The 17,340-nt window shown below is 54.2% G+C and overlaps 1 protein-coding gene across 2 annotated transcripts in view; it reads left to right on the plus strand.

Moving 5' to 3' along the window:
- SHROOM2 (shroom family member 2) overlaps positions 1-17,340 on the plus strand; it is a 154,195-nt gene that overhangs the window by 135,475 nt on the left and 1,380 nt on the right. Inside the window, exons 6-9 of one of the 2 annotated variants that reach the window (XM_047076353.1) lie at positions 2,106-2,684; positions 7,187-7,711; positions 8,618-8,789; positions 15,166-15,438. In XM_047076353.1, the coding sequence (XP_046932309.1) occupies positions 2,106-2,684; positions 7,187-7,711; positions 8,618-8,789; positions 15,166-15,438 (1,549 nt within the window). Of the gene's footprint in view, positions 1-2,105; positions 2,685-7,186; positions 7,712-8,617; positions 8,790-15,165; positions 15,439-17,340 lie in introns of those variants that run through there. The other variant, XM_047076354.1, reaches the window with a different exon arrangement.

Here is a 17,340-nt window from a genome sequence, read left to right on the forward strand (position 1 = left end):
TCTCCCAGGGCCCCTGTGGGACTTGAGCTCTTCCGACCTCTCCCAGATGTGGACGGCTTCCAGCTTCTAGGTGCGGCCGAGTCCAGCCGTTTGTGGCTGTGCTCACGGCAGCACAAGGTGGGGAGCTGCCCCCAGCTGGCTGACGACGGGAAGGGGAGGGACTTGGGCATGGTCAGGGTTCTACTCCAGAGCATCCGCTGAAGCTGGAGGGGCCCTTTCCCCGAGGGACACGGTCAGAGGGACACGCACCGGGCACTGGACTTGGTCGTGCAGCAGCCTGGCTGGGGTTGGGGCATCCATAATACCCGGGCCGGGCATCACATCCCAGGAGGCAGGCTCACTCCTGGGCCCCAAGGGGGTGCTGCAATGAGGGGGAAAGCCTTACCTAGCTTGTTAGAAGGGGACGTCACTTACGGGCACCGGTGCTCTGTCTTCTGGTTCCCCCCGTGCTGCCCTCGTTAGAGTTTGCTTTAACACCTCTGAGGTGATCTCCTCAATGCCAAATTGCTCTTCCCTGAATGGGACGGTCCTTCAGAGGCTCCTTTTATTACTGTGTCAGGTTGGAAGGAACTGTGCTGGCAAAGGCATGGCAGGCTGCTCTGTCACAGAGTTGATAGTGCTTAGCCCGTGAGTGAGCGCTGCTTGCAGCGCAGAGAAACGTCCTTGGAGCGTGTGCCTCCGTCCGGGTTTTGCGGAGACCTTCCTGCGTGTGCGTCTGTGCGTACTGAGCACACGCGTATGCGCATCGAATGTGGAGGTAGAGCTGGGAACGGGTAGCAGTATGGAATGATGAGTGAGCCACTGCAGCGCCCAAAGTCTTTGTTTTTGTCTCTTGTTTTAAATTTTATTTGAGAGAGAGAGAGAGAGAGCATGAGTGGGGGAGGGGGCAGAGGGAGAGAGAGCAAGAGCGAGAGAGAGAGAGAGAGAGAGCGAGAGAGAGAGACTCTTAAGCAGACTCCACACTCAGCACAGAGCCCAACGTGGGGCTCGATCCTTTGACCCTGAGATCACGACCTGAGCCAAAATCGAGGGATCGAGGGTGGGACGGTCAACCAACTGAGCCACCCAGGTGCCCCATGTTTTTCTCCTTTTTAATAATATACGACTGATTGGGGTGCATGGGTGGCTCCATCGGTTAAGCGTCCAACGCTTCCTTTTGGGTCGGGTCATGATCTCACGGCTTTGTGAGTTCAAGCCCCACATCGCACTCCACGCAGGCAGCATGGAGCCCGCTGGGGACTCTCTCTGTCTCCCTCTCTCTCTACCCCTTCCCTACTCACGCTGCCTCTGTCTCTCTCAAAATAAATAAAACTTTTTAAAACTGTAGGAAAAAAATAATATACTACTGATTTTAAAGGCTTTATTCATAAATTGATTTGAGGCTCATGTTAGAAAGCTCTATGCCTTTTTGTAAATGGCAACTTTCCTAAATAAGCCACATAAAAATACTGTTACATCAAGAAATAAATATTTCTAAATATAGCCGTATGAGATTTTTCACTAGTGTTGTTTTTAAAAATGTGTAAAGGGGACTCCCGGGTAGCTCAGTCCGTTAAGCATCTGACTTGGGCTCAGGTCGTGATCTCGTGGTTCCCGAGTTGAAGCCCCACGTCAGGCTCTGTGCTGACAGCTCGGAGCCTGGAGCCTGCTTTGGATTCTGTCTCTCTCTCTCTCTCTCTCTGCCCCTCCCCAACACACTCTCTGTCTCTCTCTCTCTCTCTGTCTCTCTCTCTCTCTCTCTCTCTCTCAAAAGTAAATAAACATTGAAAAAATTTTTTAAGAGGTCTGAACCTTTATAAATAACTAAAGTGTGAATTTTCTTGCCCCACAATGCAACGTGTGTGTGCAAGTACACGTCTGTACCTTAAGTGTGTGCGTGTCATTTTAAGATTTCCCGTCCTGTTACGTGAGGTAGCAACATGCAGCCTCCTGTGTGTGCTTGGACTGGATACCTCGCGTCACGAGCGGCGGGGACGGTGTGGGAAAACGTATCTGGCTGTCATTCCCGAAAATGAGTTAAGAAGGTCATCGAGATCTGGATCTAGTCCCGTTTGGAGAGATGCGGCTTGGCATCGTGCGCTCACTTGTACACTTTCTCCCTGTAGACAAGCAGATGTCCGACGGCCGGCAAGCGGTGCGGCAGGACAGCAGGACTCCCGGACGCCGGCCCAGCTCGGTCAGCCGTCTCCCGCCTGGGGGGCTCCGGAGGTGCCCCCGGAGGCCCGCGGCCGAGCGGGGACCCTCCCTCGAGACTACAGATCCTCGGAGGGCGCGCCCTCGGCCCCGCACACCCGCGGGCAGGAGCCCAGGCCCTTGAGCGCCGCGCCCGTCCCCAAGCAGCCAGCCCCGCGGAGGCCGCCGCCGCCGCCGCCGCCCAAGCGTGAGCCCGGGCAGTTGGGGGGCCTGGCCGGCGGCACCCCCAGCGGGCCCCCGCCGTCCCCCGAGGCCCTGGACGCGTGCGCCCCCCGCCCGGCCCTCGGCCAAAGGCCCGAAGACGGCGAGCGCGCGGGGCGGCATGTAGACGGGCACCCGGCCGGGCCTGAGAGCCAAGCCCTGCTCCCTTCCTCGCTGCGGGCCCCGCGCCCGGCCGCCATGGAGACTTCTCGCTCCCCTTCGCCCCAGTTCGCCCCGCAGAAGCTCACGGACAGACCTCCCCTGCTGGTCCAGGACGAGAGTTCCACCAGGTACGGCCCTGGCCCCGCGCCTGCCCTTCCCTGGGCTCCCGCGGGAGGTTTCCCGGGCGTCGTTCCTGGGCGGTGTGGGGGCGGTGTCTGGACCCCATGGGGGACAACCCACAGCTCCAGGGGTCAGGTGGATTTTTAACTTGGGGTCGGGGCGGGGGTGCCCTGTTCTCCAGGAGCAAAGGGGATGTGCCGCAGGTGCGGACTGTCCTCTGTCCCCGTGGTCCAGGCCCAGCGGTGGTGTGTGCCTTCCCTCCGGGCATCTGCCCATGAGGGCTGTGCTTTCCCTGAGCACTTGTGTGGTTGGAGAGTCCCGTGTGCAGTAAGCCTGACGCCTTCAGGAGACTTCGGTGTTTTTCATAATGTCCAGTATTTCCACACATTTTGTAGGTTTATGTTTCTATTTTTGAGAGAGAGTGTGAGCAGAGGAGGGGCAGAGACAGAGACAGGGGGAGATGGAATCGCAAGCGGGCTCCACGCTGTCACCGCAGAGCCCCATGCGGGGCTCATGTGGGGCTCACGCAGGGCCTCACACGGTCAAACCGTGAGATCAGACCTGAGCCAAAGTCAAGAGTTGGACGCTTCACCGACTGAGCCACCCAGGTGCCCCAACACATTTTCTTTCTGTGTCATGTGTGAAAAGCAAAGCTGGTATACACATGTTATGAAGGCAGAGGAAAAACCTGTTCAACTCCATGGCGCTACTGTTAGAATTTCTGACGTGGACTTGTCTGCCGTGCCCGTGGAGATGTTGATGAATATGGTCAGGCCGGGACCGACCGGTCCCGAACGCTGAATGTTTCCTTTTGCCGTCCTCTCAGAGTGCCTTTGAAAAACTGGGAAAGGGCAGAAGTGCAGAATTTTCATCTTGCTCGCTAGGGCCGTGGTTGTCCATCTGGGGGAGGGTGGCTTTGCCCCCAGGGGGGCATTTGGCTGTGTCTGGAGAGGTTTGGGGGGGTCACAGCTGAAGAGCGAGTGTTGCTGCTGGCATCCAGCGGGCAGAGGCCGGGACGCCTCGCATCCTGCGGTGCACAGGTGAGCCCCGCAGCAGGGAATGCTCTGGCCCCGATGTCCCGTGCTGTCGAATACGGTAGCCACAGTCACATGTGGCCGTAGGAATGGAAGTTAATGAAAAACAAAATAAATTCTGTGCGTCAGCTGCACCACGTGTGCACCATTTATTTCCATCATCCCAGAAAGTTCTGTTGGACCTTTTTGTTGTAGAGTCTCAAGCCGTTCTCTTTTTTTTAAGTTCATTGATTTATTTTGAGAAAGAGCATGAGCACGGGAGGGGCAGAGAGAGAGTGAGAGACAATCCCAAAGCAGGCTCCACGCTCTCAGCACAGAGCCCAGCGCAGGGCTCAGACTCCGGACCCAAGAGATCATGTCCTGAGCCGAAATCAAGAGTCAGATGTTAAGGGGCGCCTGGGGGGCTCAGTCGGTTGAGCGTCCGACTTCGGCTCAGGTCATGATCTCACGGTTCGTGGGTTCGAGCCCCGCGTCGGGCTCTGTGCTGACAGCTCAGAGCCCGGAGTCTGTTTCACATTCTGTGTCTCCCTCTCTCTCTCTCTGCCCCTCCCCCACTCACACTGTATCTCTCTCTCTCTCTCTCTCTCTCTCTCTCTCTCTCTCTCTCTCAAAAATAAATAAACATTAAAAAAAATTTTTTTTAAAGAGTCAGGTGTTTAACCAACTGAGCCACCCAGGCGCCCCTGTTCTTTTCTTTCCACCTTGAAAATAACTCGGCAGAGAGGACACCACTGATAGCATCCTGTATCTCTGCAAGTGTGGCCTCGTAACCACAGCTTCATCTGGGGGCCACGTCTGCTCTGTGTCATGCAGACTGTGGGCACCACTGAGATAACCTGTCAGTGGGAGGCAGCGTTGTCCGTTCTGAAGGGAAGAAGAAGCAATAACGTGGTCTGTGTGGCGGGCCAAGTGTACGACACTGTTCCAGGCGAGCTGGCCTAGGCCCCTCAGGTCGCTCGCTTCTCGGGAGCTGGTCTGAGCTCCGCGGGCTCCTCAGAGAAACAGCCATGTGTTCCCACAGTGCTCGTGACCTGCGTCAGCTCAGGACGTAGGGAGTGGGTTTCATTTTTTTCTTGCCTGAAGCCAGTGTTGATTTTCTCATTCTGTCTTTTCCAGGAGCTTGAGAGGGATTTCAGTAAACAGGGACAGTGCCTATTGAAGATACTGGGGGGTGATGGGTACCCACATTTTTTAGTGTTCCCACCCATCGTGTCTTTTGGGTCGGAAAAGGTTGCCTGTGCACCACGTCCCCTGCTGTATGAGTGCTCGCAGAGGGCCCGAATCCGGGTCAGTGTCTATACCCAGACCCACATGTGGACACTTTGTTCTCAGGAAGCTCAGTGAGGCACATGGTGGCCGTGCCACCTCCAAGAGCTGCTACCCAGAAAGTCGCTCACAGTGCACGGAATTAGTCACCGTCCCCACGGTGTGCCCCATCGGTCAATCCTGGCATGAGAGCCTGCGATCCCAGTGACCTGCAGGCTGAACAAGAAGCCGGGGAGGGGTCCTGGCCCTGCTCTGTATCCACGGTCAGCTACCGATGGGTCAGCAGGGGAAGGGTCAGGGTCCCCCTGTGTCAGGGCTTCCTGAGCTGCCGGTCATTTGGGCTCAGCTCAGAGATACTGTTCTCGGGGCGCCTGAGTGGTTCAGTCAGTTAAGCATCCAACTAAGCGTCTCACAGTGCGTGAGTTCGAGCCCCACGTCGGGCTCTGCATGATGGCGTGGAGCCTGCTTGGATCGATCCTCTATCCCCTTCTCTCTGCCCTCCCCCACTCTCAAAAATGAATAAACGTTTAAAAATTTAAAAGAAAGGGGTGCCTCGGTGGGGCAGTCAGTTAAGCGTCCAACTTCAGCTCGGGTCATGATCTCACGGTCCCTGAGTTCGAGCCCCACGTCGGGCTCTGTGCTGACAGCTCAGAACGTGGAGCCTGCTTCCGATTCTGTGTCTCCCTCTGTCTCTGCCCCTCCCCCACGTATGCTCTGTCTGTCTCTCTCAACGATAAATAAACGTTAACAAAAATAATTTTAGAAATAAATAAAAATGTAAAAGAAATTGCCCTGCTCTCTGCTGACTTGGATCTCTTGAGCAGAGCTGCTCACCTCATCTCCCTCCATGTCCGGCCTCTCCCTCCTTCCAGCTACCCCTTGACCATGAGTGTGCATGTGCTCCTGCCTGCTGGGGTGCCAGCCGGGGTGCAGGGCAGGCTCCCACCTTCATGCGCTGTTGAGCCGTCCCTGTGTGCCAGGCCCTGAGCCCCCAGCAGGAGTGCGGAGAGTGGAGAGGAAGCATTCCTAGCCTCTGAGGGATTTCAGAATGGGCATTCCTACCAAAACAAATGCTTCAACTCGTGTGCTAACACTAGGTAGCTGACTTTTTTACTTATTTGTTTTTCCAACATTTGTTCATTTTTGAGAGAAAGAAAAGTGTGAGTGGGAAAGGGACAGAGAGAGGGGGAGACACAGAATCGGAAGCAGACTCTAGGTTCCAAGCTGTCAGCACAGAGCCCGACACGGGGCTCGAACCCACGAGCCGTGAGATCATAACCTGAGCCGAAGTCGGACGCTCAGCCGACTGAGCCACCCAGGTGCCCCTAGGTAGCTTATTTTTAAATCTTTAACTGGGGCGCCTGGGTGGCGCAGTCAATTAAGCGTCCGACTTCAGCCAGGTCACGATCTCGCGGTCCGTGAGTTCGAGCCCCGCGTCGGGCTCTGGACTGACGGCTCAGAGCCTGGAGCCTGTTTCTGATTCTGTGTCTCCCTCTCTCTCTGCCCCTCCCCTGTTCATGCTCTGTCTCTCTCTGTCCCAAAAATAAATAAACATTGGAAAAAAAAATTAAAAAAAAAAATCTTTAACAGTTGTCTGGGGATTTTTTGCTTAAACTTCAAATGATCCTCTGCTCCCCCATCTGCCCCTACCCCACTTGCACTTTCTTTTTCAAAAATAAACATTAAAAGAAAAAAAACATAGGCAATCTTTCTAGAAGTCTCCCGGCGGCCCCAGAACCACGCAGGCACCCGTGGGTATGTACTGGCCCTGCTTTGAGAGGCAGTGAGGGAAGGCTTTAATGATAACTGTGAAAGGAAGCCTGTTGCAGGTTCCCCGACAAAGGAAAATGTCACCGAGCAGGGCCTGTTAATGTTTGCACTACTATCCGCATGAAAACGCGTGTTAAACCACCCTCCTCTCAGTCAGCAAGCCCAGGGATACACCCCCGGCTCCCCTAGGGGTGTGGGTGATTTTGAAAGTGGAAAAGGTGTCCAGACGCTCAGGGTCAGGAACGCAGGCCTCCTCGATCTCCATTCCCCGTCCTGGGTCTGTGATCACGGAGGCTCCTTCCAGCTCAGTGGCCAAAGGTCTTTGAGCCTGGGTTCCCCAGCCGGAAGAGCAGGTGAGGGACCAGCGGGTTTCTCTCCTGGGTAGGCGTCGACGGCAGGGCTCACTTTGCGTTTTCAGCACACGGCTCTTCTCTTTCCAGAATCGAGCGGGTGATTGACAACAATACCACTGTGAAGATGGTGCCCATCAAGATTGTGCACTCGGAGAGCCGGCCTGAGAAGGAGAGCCGCCAGGGCCTGGCCCGCGCCACCGAGCTGCCCACGCTGCCCAGCGGGCTGGAGAAAGACCACATCAAGACCCTCAGCACCTCGGAGCAGTTCTACTCCCGCTTCTGCGTGTACAGCCGCCAGGGCGCCGAGCCCCAGCCCCAGCCCCCCGAAGCCCCTGCGCCCACTGCCAAGGACAGCAGGGCCTCTCCGTCCGGGTTCAGCTACATGAAGACCAAGGAGAGGACAGCCGAAGACCTGAAGTCAGAAGAGCTGGCCCGGGAGATCGTGGGCAAGGAGAAGTCTCTGGCCGACATCCTGGACCCCAGCGTGAAGATCAGAACCACCATGGACCTGATGGAGGGGATCTTCCCCAAAGACGAGCACCTGCTGGAAGAAGCCCAGCAGCGGAGGAAGCTGCTCCCCAAAGTCCCCTCTCCTGGGACCGCGGACGAGAAGTGAGTAAGCACCGCCTTCAGGTGCGTGGTGTGGCCACTTGGTGTGCTTCTCCCTCTTAGCATCTGGTTCGCTCCAGGGGGCAGGTGGCTTCTCCGTGTGTCTGTTTTCATGATTGCTTCTGGGGGGCAGGTTTCCGAAAGTACTGCCCAGTGCTTAGCACGTTTTGGCCATCCGGGGACCCTCCCAAAAGAAGCGCTAAGGCCCGTGGCTGGGGATGACGACTCTGAGGCCTGGCAAAGATGTGAGGATAGCGCAGCTCCTGCGATGCCCGCAGGCGCCTCTCAGAAGACAGCGCTTCTCAGCTGGGCCGTCGTCTCCCTCCAGGGGACACTTGGCAACGTCCGGGTACGTTTTTAGTTGTCGCCCCCGCGAGGTGCTCCCGGCATCCTGTGGGTGGAGACAGGGAGGCTGCCCAACACCCTGCGGTGGACAGGATGTCCACCCCCACAGCCCCAGATGTCAGTCACGAAGGCTCCTGAACGTCATAGTTATTACGGAGGCTTTCTGTTCCCGCTTGCGGAACGGAGTGAACGGATGCATTTCCACGGTTTGGGGGAACGTGCTTTGCGTCCTGTCTCATTCCGTGGGCCGCCTGCACAGGCGTGTGCTCACATCTGTCCTGTTTATGTCCGTTGTGTCCATACACGTCGTTAACTGGCGGTAGGTGGGAGTGCCCGTGAGATGCCCGAGAGAGGGGCAGAGGGGGTGAGTCGGATCAAAGCAAGAGGGAGCAGACATGGCTGCAGACAAGGGCTGCCCCTCCGCCCCCCTTTGGCGGTCCCATCCCCCGGCTGTTGTCTTTTGGTTAGCGGCCCCAGTGGCTCGTCGGGACCGAGGCCGTGAGCTGGAAGGGGGCACGTGCGCGTAGGGTCCCAGCCAGTTGCGGTTCTGACCTTTTTACGCAGGAGAGAGGAGCCGAGCGTGCCGGCGGCCATGTCCCTGGCCACCAGTTCCACGTACTACAGCACTTCGGTCCCCAAGGCCGAGCTGCTGATCAAGATGAAGGATCTGCAGGAGCAGCAGGAGCCCGAGGAGGATTCGGGGAGCGACGCGGACCACGACCTGTCGGTGAAGAAGGTAGGAAAGGCCGTTGTCAGTGAAATCGTGCTCGTTGGCAGAGGAGGGGCCGCACGTCTCCGTCCAAGTAATCTGTCCCTTCCAGCCTGGTTCAAATGCTGCGGACTTCATTCTGTGACCTTCAGCAAGTTACCTGTTCTCTTTGAATATCAGGTTCTAATACCTGCAGCCAGGAGATCATAGTCCCCACATAGTGCTTGTAAAGTGCTTTGTCCACCAAGCAGCGGCATTCCTTGGCTCCTAGAACTCCCAGGCGCTTAGGGATACAGCAGGAGACCAAACAGAACGGAGCCCTTCCTTTCCAGAGGGGAGCCTCTGTTCAGCCCACATGAAAACAAATACACAGTAGGGGGTCGGCACACTGCAGCCTGTGGGCCAAACCTGGTTTTGTGAGCAAAGTTGTATTGACACACAGGCACATTTATTCACTTAGAGACGCTCTCTGGTGGCTTTCCTTCCACAGAAGCAGGGTTGAGTAGTTGCAGCTGACCACGCCACCTGGAACGTCGAGGATCTTTACTGTCTACCCCTTTATGGAAAGAGTTTGCCAGCGTTTCATGTGGTACATTGGATGGTGAGAGAGTTAAAACAGAGTGAAAGAATTGAGTGAAACAAAGGAAGGTGATTCTAGAGAGGGCTCCGGCGAGGGGATGATTGAACAGCGACCTAGAGTGGTGTGAAGGGTGAGCCGTGTGGATATCTGGGTGCACTGGGGGAAGGGGACCAGCCGCTGCGAAGGTCCTGAGGTGGTAGGCTCGTGACACATTGGAGAAGCAGCAGTGGCTTTAGCTGGAGCTATGTGGACCAGGAGGGTAGGACTGGAGATAAAGTCAGAAATGAGGTCAGGGACTACATAGTGAGTGGCCATGAGGTCATGGTAGGGACAGCATTACTGCTGTCAGTGTCAATGTCATTACTGCTCTATTAGCTTTAAATCTCCATGATCTGTCAGCACGCCAGACCTGTGGCATCTAGGTGATCACCTGGATTTTTAGGAAGGCCTTAGCATTAAACGGATGACGGGATTGCCAAAGAAAGTCCGTTTCGGAGGCTAGCACGTACTCTTTATTCCAGGGCCTTGAGCCCGTCAGATACTACCAGGGAAAGAAAAGGAGGGAAGCAGCCTTTTGTGAGCATTTGCCATATGCTTAGTACTTTGGAAAACTGCTTTCATAAAAAAACACTTTTTTTTTTCTTTAACAAAAATCTTCCCAAAAGATTATGCGTGTATAGTTGGTGGTTTAAAAACACCACTGGCTGGGGCACCTGGGTGGCACAGTCGGTTAAGCGTCCGACTTCAGCCAGGTCACGATCTCGCGGTCCGTGAGTTCGAGCCCCGCGTCGGGCTCTGGGCTGACGGCTCAGAGCCTGGAGCCTGTTTCCGATTCTGTGTCTCCCTCTCTCTCTGCCCCTCCCCCGTTCATGCTCTGTCTCTCTCTGTCCCAAAAATAAATAAACGTTGAAAAAATAAATAAATAAATAAATAAATAAATAAATAAATAAATAAATAAATAAAAAAAAAAAAACACCACTGGCTGATTTCAGATATAATAGAAGAAATACTGTGACCCATGCATGAGAGAAATTTATTTTCAGTTTGGGGAATATTTGCTTTTTTGTTCAAGGGAATTAAAGGGAATAAAAGATAAGAATTTTAGTCCTGGGCTTGTATCTGGCTTCCAATCACATATCCAATTTCTTTCTTTTTTCTTTCTTCTTTTTTAATGTTTATTTTTGAGAGAGAGAGACAGACAGACATACCAAACGTGAGCCGGGGAGGGGGAGAGAGAGAGGGACATGCAGAATGTGAAGCAGCCTCCAGGTTCTGAGCTGTCAGCACAGAGCCTGATGTGGGGCTCGAACCCGCGAACCGCAAGATCATGACCTGAGCCGAACGAAGTCAGACTCTTTTTACGACATGGCCTTGTTTCTCGTGCTGTGATGAGTTTGGGGTGGGGCACGCCCTGGTACTGCCCAGCCTTCATCTGGGTGGCTCTTTTCTCTTTCTGCTTTTGGGAGGCTCCAGTTGCTGGGCAACTGCCTCACCTTAGATGACTGCTTTGGGATTGAGATGAATCCCTGTGAACTTGGCTCCTGACAGCCTACTCCCCGCCCCCCCAACCTACTCCGCATGATTATATTCTTGGGTTTTTTTAATGTTTATTTATTTTGGGGGCCGGAGGAGCAGCAAGAGAGGGGGCCAGAGGATCCGAAACAGGCTCTGAGCTGTCAGCAGAGAGCCTGATGCGGGGCTCGAACTCACGAACTATGAGATCATGACCTGAGCTGAAGCCAGACTCTCAACCGACTGAACCACCCAGGCTCCCTCGCATGATTAAATTCTTAACCCAACTGACATATCTTATTCCAGATGCAAATGTTGAGTAATTTCACAGTAAACGGCAAATGCTATAAATCACAGTTCTCTATGGTGTTAGTGACTCAGTAATCCTGCTTTTCGACTTGATTTGACAAAGGCAACTGGCACCCTGTCTTTTCAGCCTTCTTCCCACAACCCACAAATACGCTGTGTCGTGTGGTTGTACAAAGTGTTCACGGTGGGGAGAAGGAGGTCCGTGCCGTGTGGATGTACCTGATGGGCCATAACGGTAGAGCGGCTTGACCCCGAATCGCATGTGGACCCACGTGCCCAGAGGGACCTTGGCTGTCATGGTCCCAGCATCACTGCATGCTCACAGAGCCCGAGTGCCAAATCGGGTGACCCTGTGTTTTAGGAGAAGGCTGAGGACACAGGGATGCAGAGAGGGAATTGTGGTGGCTGGTTGGAAGCGTTACCCCAGGAAGGCGAAATCCATTTTTACACCTGAGGCGGCTTAGGCACACTCTGCCCAGAAAGAGGCCCAACTGAGATATGGGATTCTTCAGCAGAAGCAGACACTCCATGGTCAACATCTGGAATCTGAGGGTTGTGGTTCTTCCCTGGAACTTAGACATGGGCATGAGGCCCAGAGAGAAAAGACCTCATTCCCCCCACAGAGGGGGACAAAAGTAGGTGTGCGGGGGGCACCGGAAACAGAGGTAAGGGGCAGAAGTGCACCTGCTGTGAGACCCAGGGTGGGCGGGGGGGGGGGGGCGGGGTGGTGGCTGGCCTCTGCCACCACTTGCTCTCCCCCCAGACCCTCTTGAATGCCATGTGCTGCAGAACACAAGCGGATGGGCTCGCGCGAGGCTCATCTGACGTGGCGGGTGAGGCCTGCTGCACCCCGGCTGGTGCTGATAACCAGTGATCCGCATGCTTCCTGGGCCAGGCCTTGTTCCGAGATCCCTGAAAGTCAGCGTCTGGCCCTTTATGGAAGAAGGGGAGGGTATTTCTAATAAAACTTTACGCAAGACATATAAAGGAATCAGAGGAATTTGGGCTCCTTCCAGAACGTCCAGCTTCAAGTTCGCTCAGCTGTTATTGCAGGTTTTGAAGGCGCATATCATGCATTGGTGTGAAATCTTTATCACGATCATTGCTAAAGAAGAATGAAACAGGAAAATTACCAGAAGCCCTGGCTAGGGGTCCTCACACATCCACAATCCTCTGAATTGCTTGAGGTGTTCACTCGGGTTACGGGTTGCCTGCAGGTGAGAATTTGGAAGGTTCTCCATCCCTACAATCCATTTTGTGCTCTTCCCTCAAGTTATGAGTATCTGAAAAAGGCCATCTTAGCCATGGGAGTCGAAGTTGACTTAAACCGTCTCCCCAGATAGGTAGGTAACCAGACGCACCGAGACACAAGCATCAGCCCACATTCTGAGAGAAAATATCAGAGAACTGTAGACGCATACAGCTTTACATTAGTGAGGGAAGCGGCGCCTGGGTGGCTCAGTCGGTTGAGCGTCTGACTGCATGCAGCTCAGGTCGTGATCTCACAGTTCGTGGGTTCAAGCCCCGCATCGGGCTCTATGCTGACAGCATGGAGCCTGGAGCCTGCTTCGGAATCTGTGTCTCTCTCTGTATCTGCCCCTCCTCTGCTCTCCCTCTCTCTCTCTCAAACTAGGTAAAATAAATAAATAGTGAGGGAAGACTAACTAGAACCTGACCCGAAAAAGCCCAAAGCAGTTTATAAATTCCATGTTGGGTGTTTTAGGAGAAAACCCATGCCGATTAATCTGCAATGAGGACGAGGACGGCTCTCCTCTGAAACTGCTTGCCATCTTAATCTGCAGGATACCCAGACATTGCGATAAGCCCTAGGCAGGTTGAACCACGAGCAGGCAGTGCCCATGCCTTTCCAGGCCGTGGACTTATCGTTATACGTACTTGTGCGCGCGCGTCCACGCCAGATGGGGATTGTCGTCAGTGTCTCCTCCGCAGACAAAGCGGACACGTCATCGGCTCCTGCAAAGCATACGCTGCCTTGCTCGTGGTTCAGCGTGTCTTTCGTGCCGCCATGTGACTTTGCCCACCTAAACTGTCATCGGGACAGGCGTTTTTTGTTTTTGAATTTTTGTTAACGTTTCCTTATTCTTTAGAGAGAGAGTGAGGCAGAGCACGAGCAGGGAAGGGGCAAAGAGAGAGGGAGACACAGAGTCTGAAGCAGGCTGCAGGCTCTGAGCTGTCGTCTCGAGCCCACAAACCGTGAGATCACGACCAGAGCTGATGTCGGCCACTTAACCGACTGAGCCACCCCGGCGCCCCCATGACAGGCGGGTTTTACCCCACTGTTGTCTGTTAAGCCGGGGCGCCTTCTCAGCCTGCACGCAGGACTGCTGATACCTGCCAAGTAAGGGTACCTCCCGCAAGCCGCCAGGCTGGTGATTGTCACGCAGGCTCGCGTTCAGCTTTCGTGTCAGTCCTGCAGGTGCGGGCTCCCTTTCCCCTGTGCAGCCAAGATCACGGTCCTGGAGAGCTTAATGAGACGTCGCTCCCTCCGGGCGGGTGACTTCTCTCCGCTCGGCTCTGCCGGCTCCCTGTGGGGTCGGAGTCTGTAAAGGGCCCAGGACACGCGGTGACGGTGTGGGGGGACTTCATAGGTCCACTTTCTATACGTGGTGTCCCTTGTTGCAGCAGGCTGAGCTGACATCCTAACTGGACGTGAGCGTTCACATTCTGCAGTCTTCATTTGGGTTTGTGCACCTCGGCGCTGTGGCGTGCGGGGGTTCACGTGGGCTGTGTGTGGTTCAGCACGTGGGGGTGAACGCGCTGGCGCTTCTGCCGTGGGTGGGCCTGACGGCACGCAGACATCCGTGCTCAGAAGACAGTGGCTTTGGCAGCCTGGGCTCACCTGTTGCGTTCCTTTAGAGCCACCCCTGTGCGTTTCCCCGGATCTACCAGAGGAGGCAGACCATCTTTGCCACTCAAATCCTGCCACTTCAGCAGGAAGGCCAGTTTATATGTTTGGTTTTTTATTTTTGCCCCTTTAAAAGATAATCACTTAAAGGGCCTGTGGAAAAGGGGGGTGGGGAACTCATGTTTAATGGTCAGAGTGTCAGTTGGGTAACATGAGAAAGTTCTGGAGATGGGCGGTGGTCACGGTTGCCCACGACGTGAATGTACTTAATGCCACAGAGTGCTACGCTTAAAAACGCATAAAATGATAACTTTTGAGACATATATCTTGCCATATTCAGTTTATTTTATTTTTATCTAAAATATTTTTTTAATGCTTTTGTTTTTGAGAGAGAGAGGGACAAAGCATGAGTGGGAGAGGGACAGAGAGAGAGAGAGAGGCGGGCACAGAATCCAGAGCAGGCTCCAGGCTCTCAACTGTCAGCAGAGCCCGACTCGGGGCTCGAACCCACAAACCGTGATCATTACCTGGGCCAAAGTCGGACTCTTAACCGACTGAGCCACCCAGACGCCCCTTTCTTGCCATATTTTTAAAAAGGTAGTAATATATGTGCATTTCGGTCACATTCAAGTCAGGTTACTCTCAAAAGACTTTTAATTTTACTGACATCCCTTTATTTGTTTTAACTTTAAGTTGCTAGTTGTGTGTGGAGCATACGTTTAAATCACGCCATTCAGTAGCAGGCGTGAGACTCCATAACTTGTGTACGTGTCAGTTCTTGCACTGGAAGATTGCAGACTATGAAGCACAGAATCTCACGTGGGCCCCGAGAATCCCGGCCAAGGTGAAGGTGAAATGAGGTTTATCTCGAGGGGCCACGTCCTACCTATGGCTGTGTGATAGGACACTAACGGGAGGAGAATAGGTTAGTTTCGTGTCTAAATGTCACGCCAGGGACTTCACCAGGAGTTGTTCTCCCTCCCCGGGTCTTAGAAAGCCTCTCTTAGAAAGTTGATGCGAAATCAACTCTTCCCCACGCGGGTCACTTACATGAGACCACAGGGCCCGGGCAGCCACTGCAGGTGCCAGGTCGGGTCACCCTAACGAGTGTTTGCATGCCCCCCTGTGCCCTACAGCAGGAGCTCATCGAGAGCATCAGTCGCAAGCTGCAAGTGCTTCGGGAAGCCCGGGAGAGCCTGCTGGAGGACATCCGTGCCAACAGCGCACTGGGGGACGAGGTGGACGCCATCGCCAAAGACGTGTGCAAACCCAATGAGTTTGACAAGTTCCGCATGTTCATTGGGGACCTGGACAAAGTGGTGAACCTTCTGCTGTCGCTGTCGGGCCGTCTGGCGCGGGTAGAAAACGCCCTCAATAATTTGGATGACACTACTTCTCCTGGTGATCGGGTAGATACAACGTGCCTGACCTGGACTCGGCGGGGGGCGGGGCGGGAGGTGGTTGCGGGAAGGTTCCGCGTGGGGCGTCATGAGTTGGTGCCCTGAAGCCTCACGCGGTCCCTGCGGCGGCCTGTGCACCTCCCAGCGCAGGACGCCTTCGGGTGTCCAGGGCTCTCCCTCACTTTGCTGGTAACTGAGGGAGACAGGTGCTGGGGGGTGTGGTGGGCAGGGCCTGACAGGCGTGGTCATGGGACTGCAGAGCTGCTGTGATGTTCAGGAAGAACTGTGGGCTCCTTTTCACATCTTCTCACCTGTTCCCACGGATCATTACTGATCAGCGTCTCTTCCTAGGAAATAGTCTCTTTCGCCTTTCTTGACCATGCGTGTAAGTGGGTCTCACTGAGAATGGAATGTGATGTTTTGCTGCTTTTAACAGGAGTGCACACGGCAGTCTGGAAGCAGCCGAGGACTTGTCTGCCTCTTCTCCCTCTCTTGAGGTGTGCAGCCTGGAACGTGTCTCTTAGGGGGTTTGCAGAATGCAGGAAGTAATAGCCGCCTTGTTGGCTTCACTTCCTGGGTCAAATATCAGTAGAACATGGAGTTTGCTTCTCTGTGTAGGCCCTCAAATGATCATTTTTATTATTAATAAGGCTCTTCTCTGAAAGGGGAGCAGAAGAGTTAGCCCTCTCCCTTACTCTAGGTGAGAGCGCTTTCAGGCGACCTAAATGTTCTTGAGCGCGGCTCGCAGATGTTGTCATTCTGTGCTTAGCTTAGTCATTGATGACTGCCGTTTGAACGTACTGGATAAGCATTGACAAAATAGCCGGGACCTTTGGATGATGTTCAGATTCCACTTTCTGATTTCCTCGTCTTTGCCACGTGTATCTGAGGAGAGGAAGATAACACGAGGGGTGCCTGGGTGTCTCCGCCTGTTGAGTGTCCGACTGGCTCAGGTCATGATCTGTGGTTCGAGCGTTGGAGCCCCGTATTGAGCTCTCTGCTGTCAGCACAGAGCCTGCTTGGGAGTCTCTCTCTCTGCTTCTACCCCACTCAAGTGTGCTCTGTCTCTCTCAAAAATAAAAATATTCTTAAAAAAAAACTTGAACAAGAAAGAGATTCGTTTATACATAATTGGAATGTTCTCGAGTATTGATTTAAGTGAACAACTAGTGTGGTCTTTGCAACTCAGCTCCTCTATAATCTATCTTTCCCTCCGTGTGGGTGGAACGGACAGATACTTTATTTAGCATTTGGGGATGATGAAGGAATGCCAACGCTAAGGACCACGCACGTGGTCCTCCTGAGCACCAGGCTCTGGAGCCCTCAGCACGTCCCGGGGGCTCCCTGTGAATGGAGTGTTGCGTTCCCCCAGCCAGGGGCAGTGAGGAGGCCCCATCTCCAGCAGGGTTGGCGTTGGAGGAAAATGTGCGTCAGGCAGTGGAAGTCTGGAGACGCTAAGGTTTTCAGAGACACCATAGTAACTAGTTAAAAGACACGGCAGAACGTTTTCTGAGGCTCCCTCCATCTTTCCAGACAGAAAATGTCCCCATCAGGTCCTCTCCCAGCCTCTGCAGCCTCCTCTCCCTAGTCAGCCTGACTGGTTTTAAGTTTTTATGAATTTATTTTGAGAGAGAGTTCCTGCACACACCAGCGTGGGAGGGGCAGAGAGAGAGGGAGAGAGAGAATCCCAAGGCTCTCTCCCCTGATGCGGGGCTGGGACTCACAACCCACAAGATCGTGAGCTGAGCCAAAATGCAAGAGTCGGACACTTACCTGACAAAGCCGTGCAGGCGCCCCAGCCTGACTGATGTTAATAATCCAAAGCGCACTTCTAGGGTCTGTTAGCACCTGTTTCCCTTTGGGTTTAACGGATTTGCTTTGCCTCCTCTTTGCGTGAGAATTCCCTGTGCG

Source organism: Lynx rufus, unplaced genomic scaffold, assembly GCF_022079265.1.
Source record: "Lynx rufus isolate CCGP_SWC_20201006 ecotype Redwood Valley unplaced genomic scaffold, mLynRuf1.p SCAF_14, whole genome shotgun sequence".
In the NCBI taxonomy this organism is placed as follows: domain Eukaryota; kingdom Metazoa; phylum Chordata; class Mammalia; order Carnivora; family Felidae; genus Lynx; species Lynx rufus.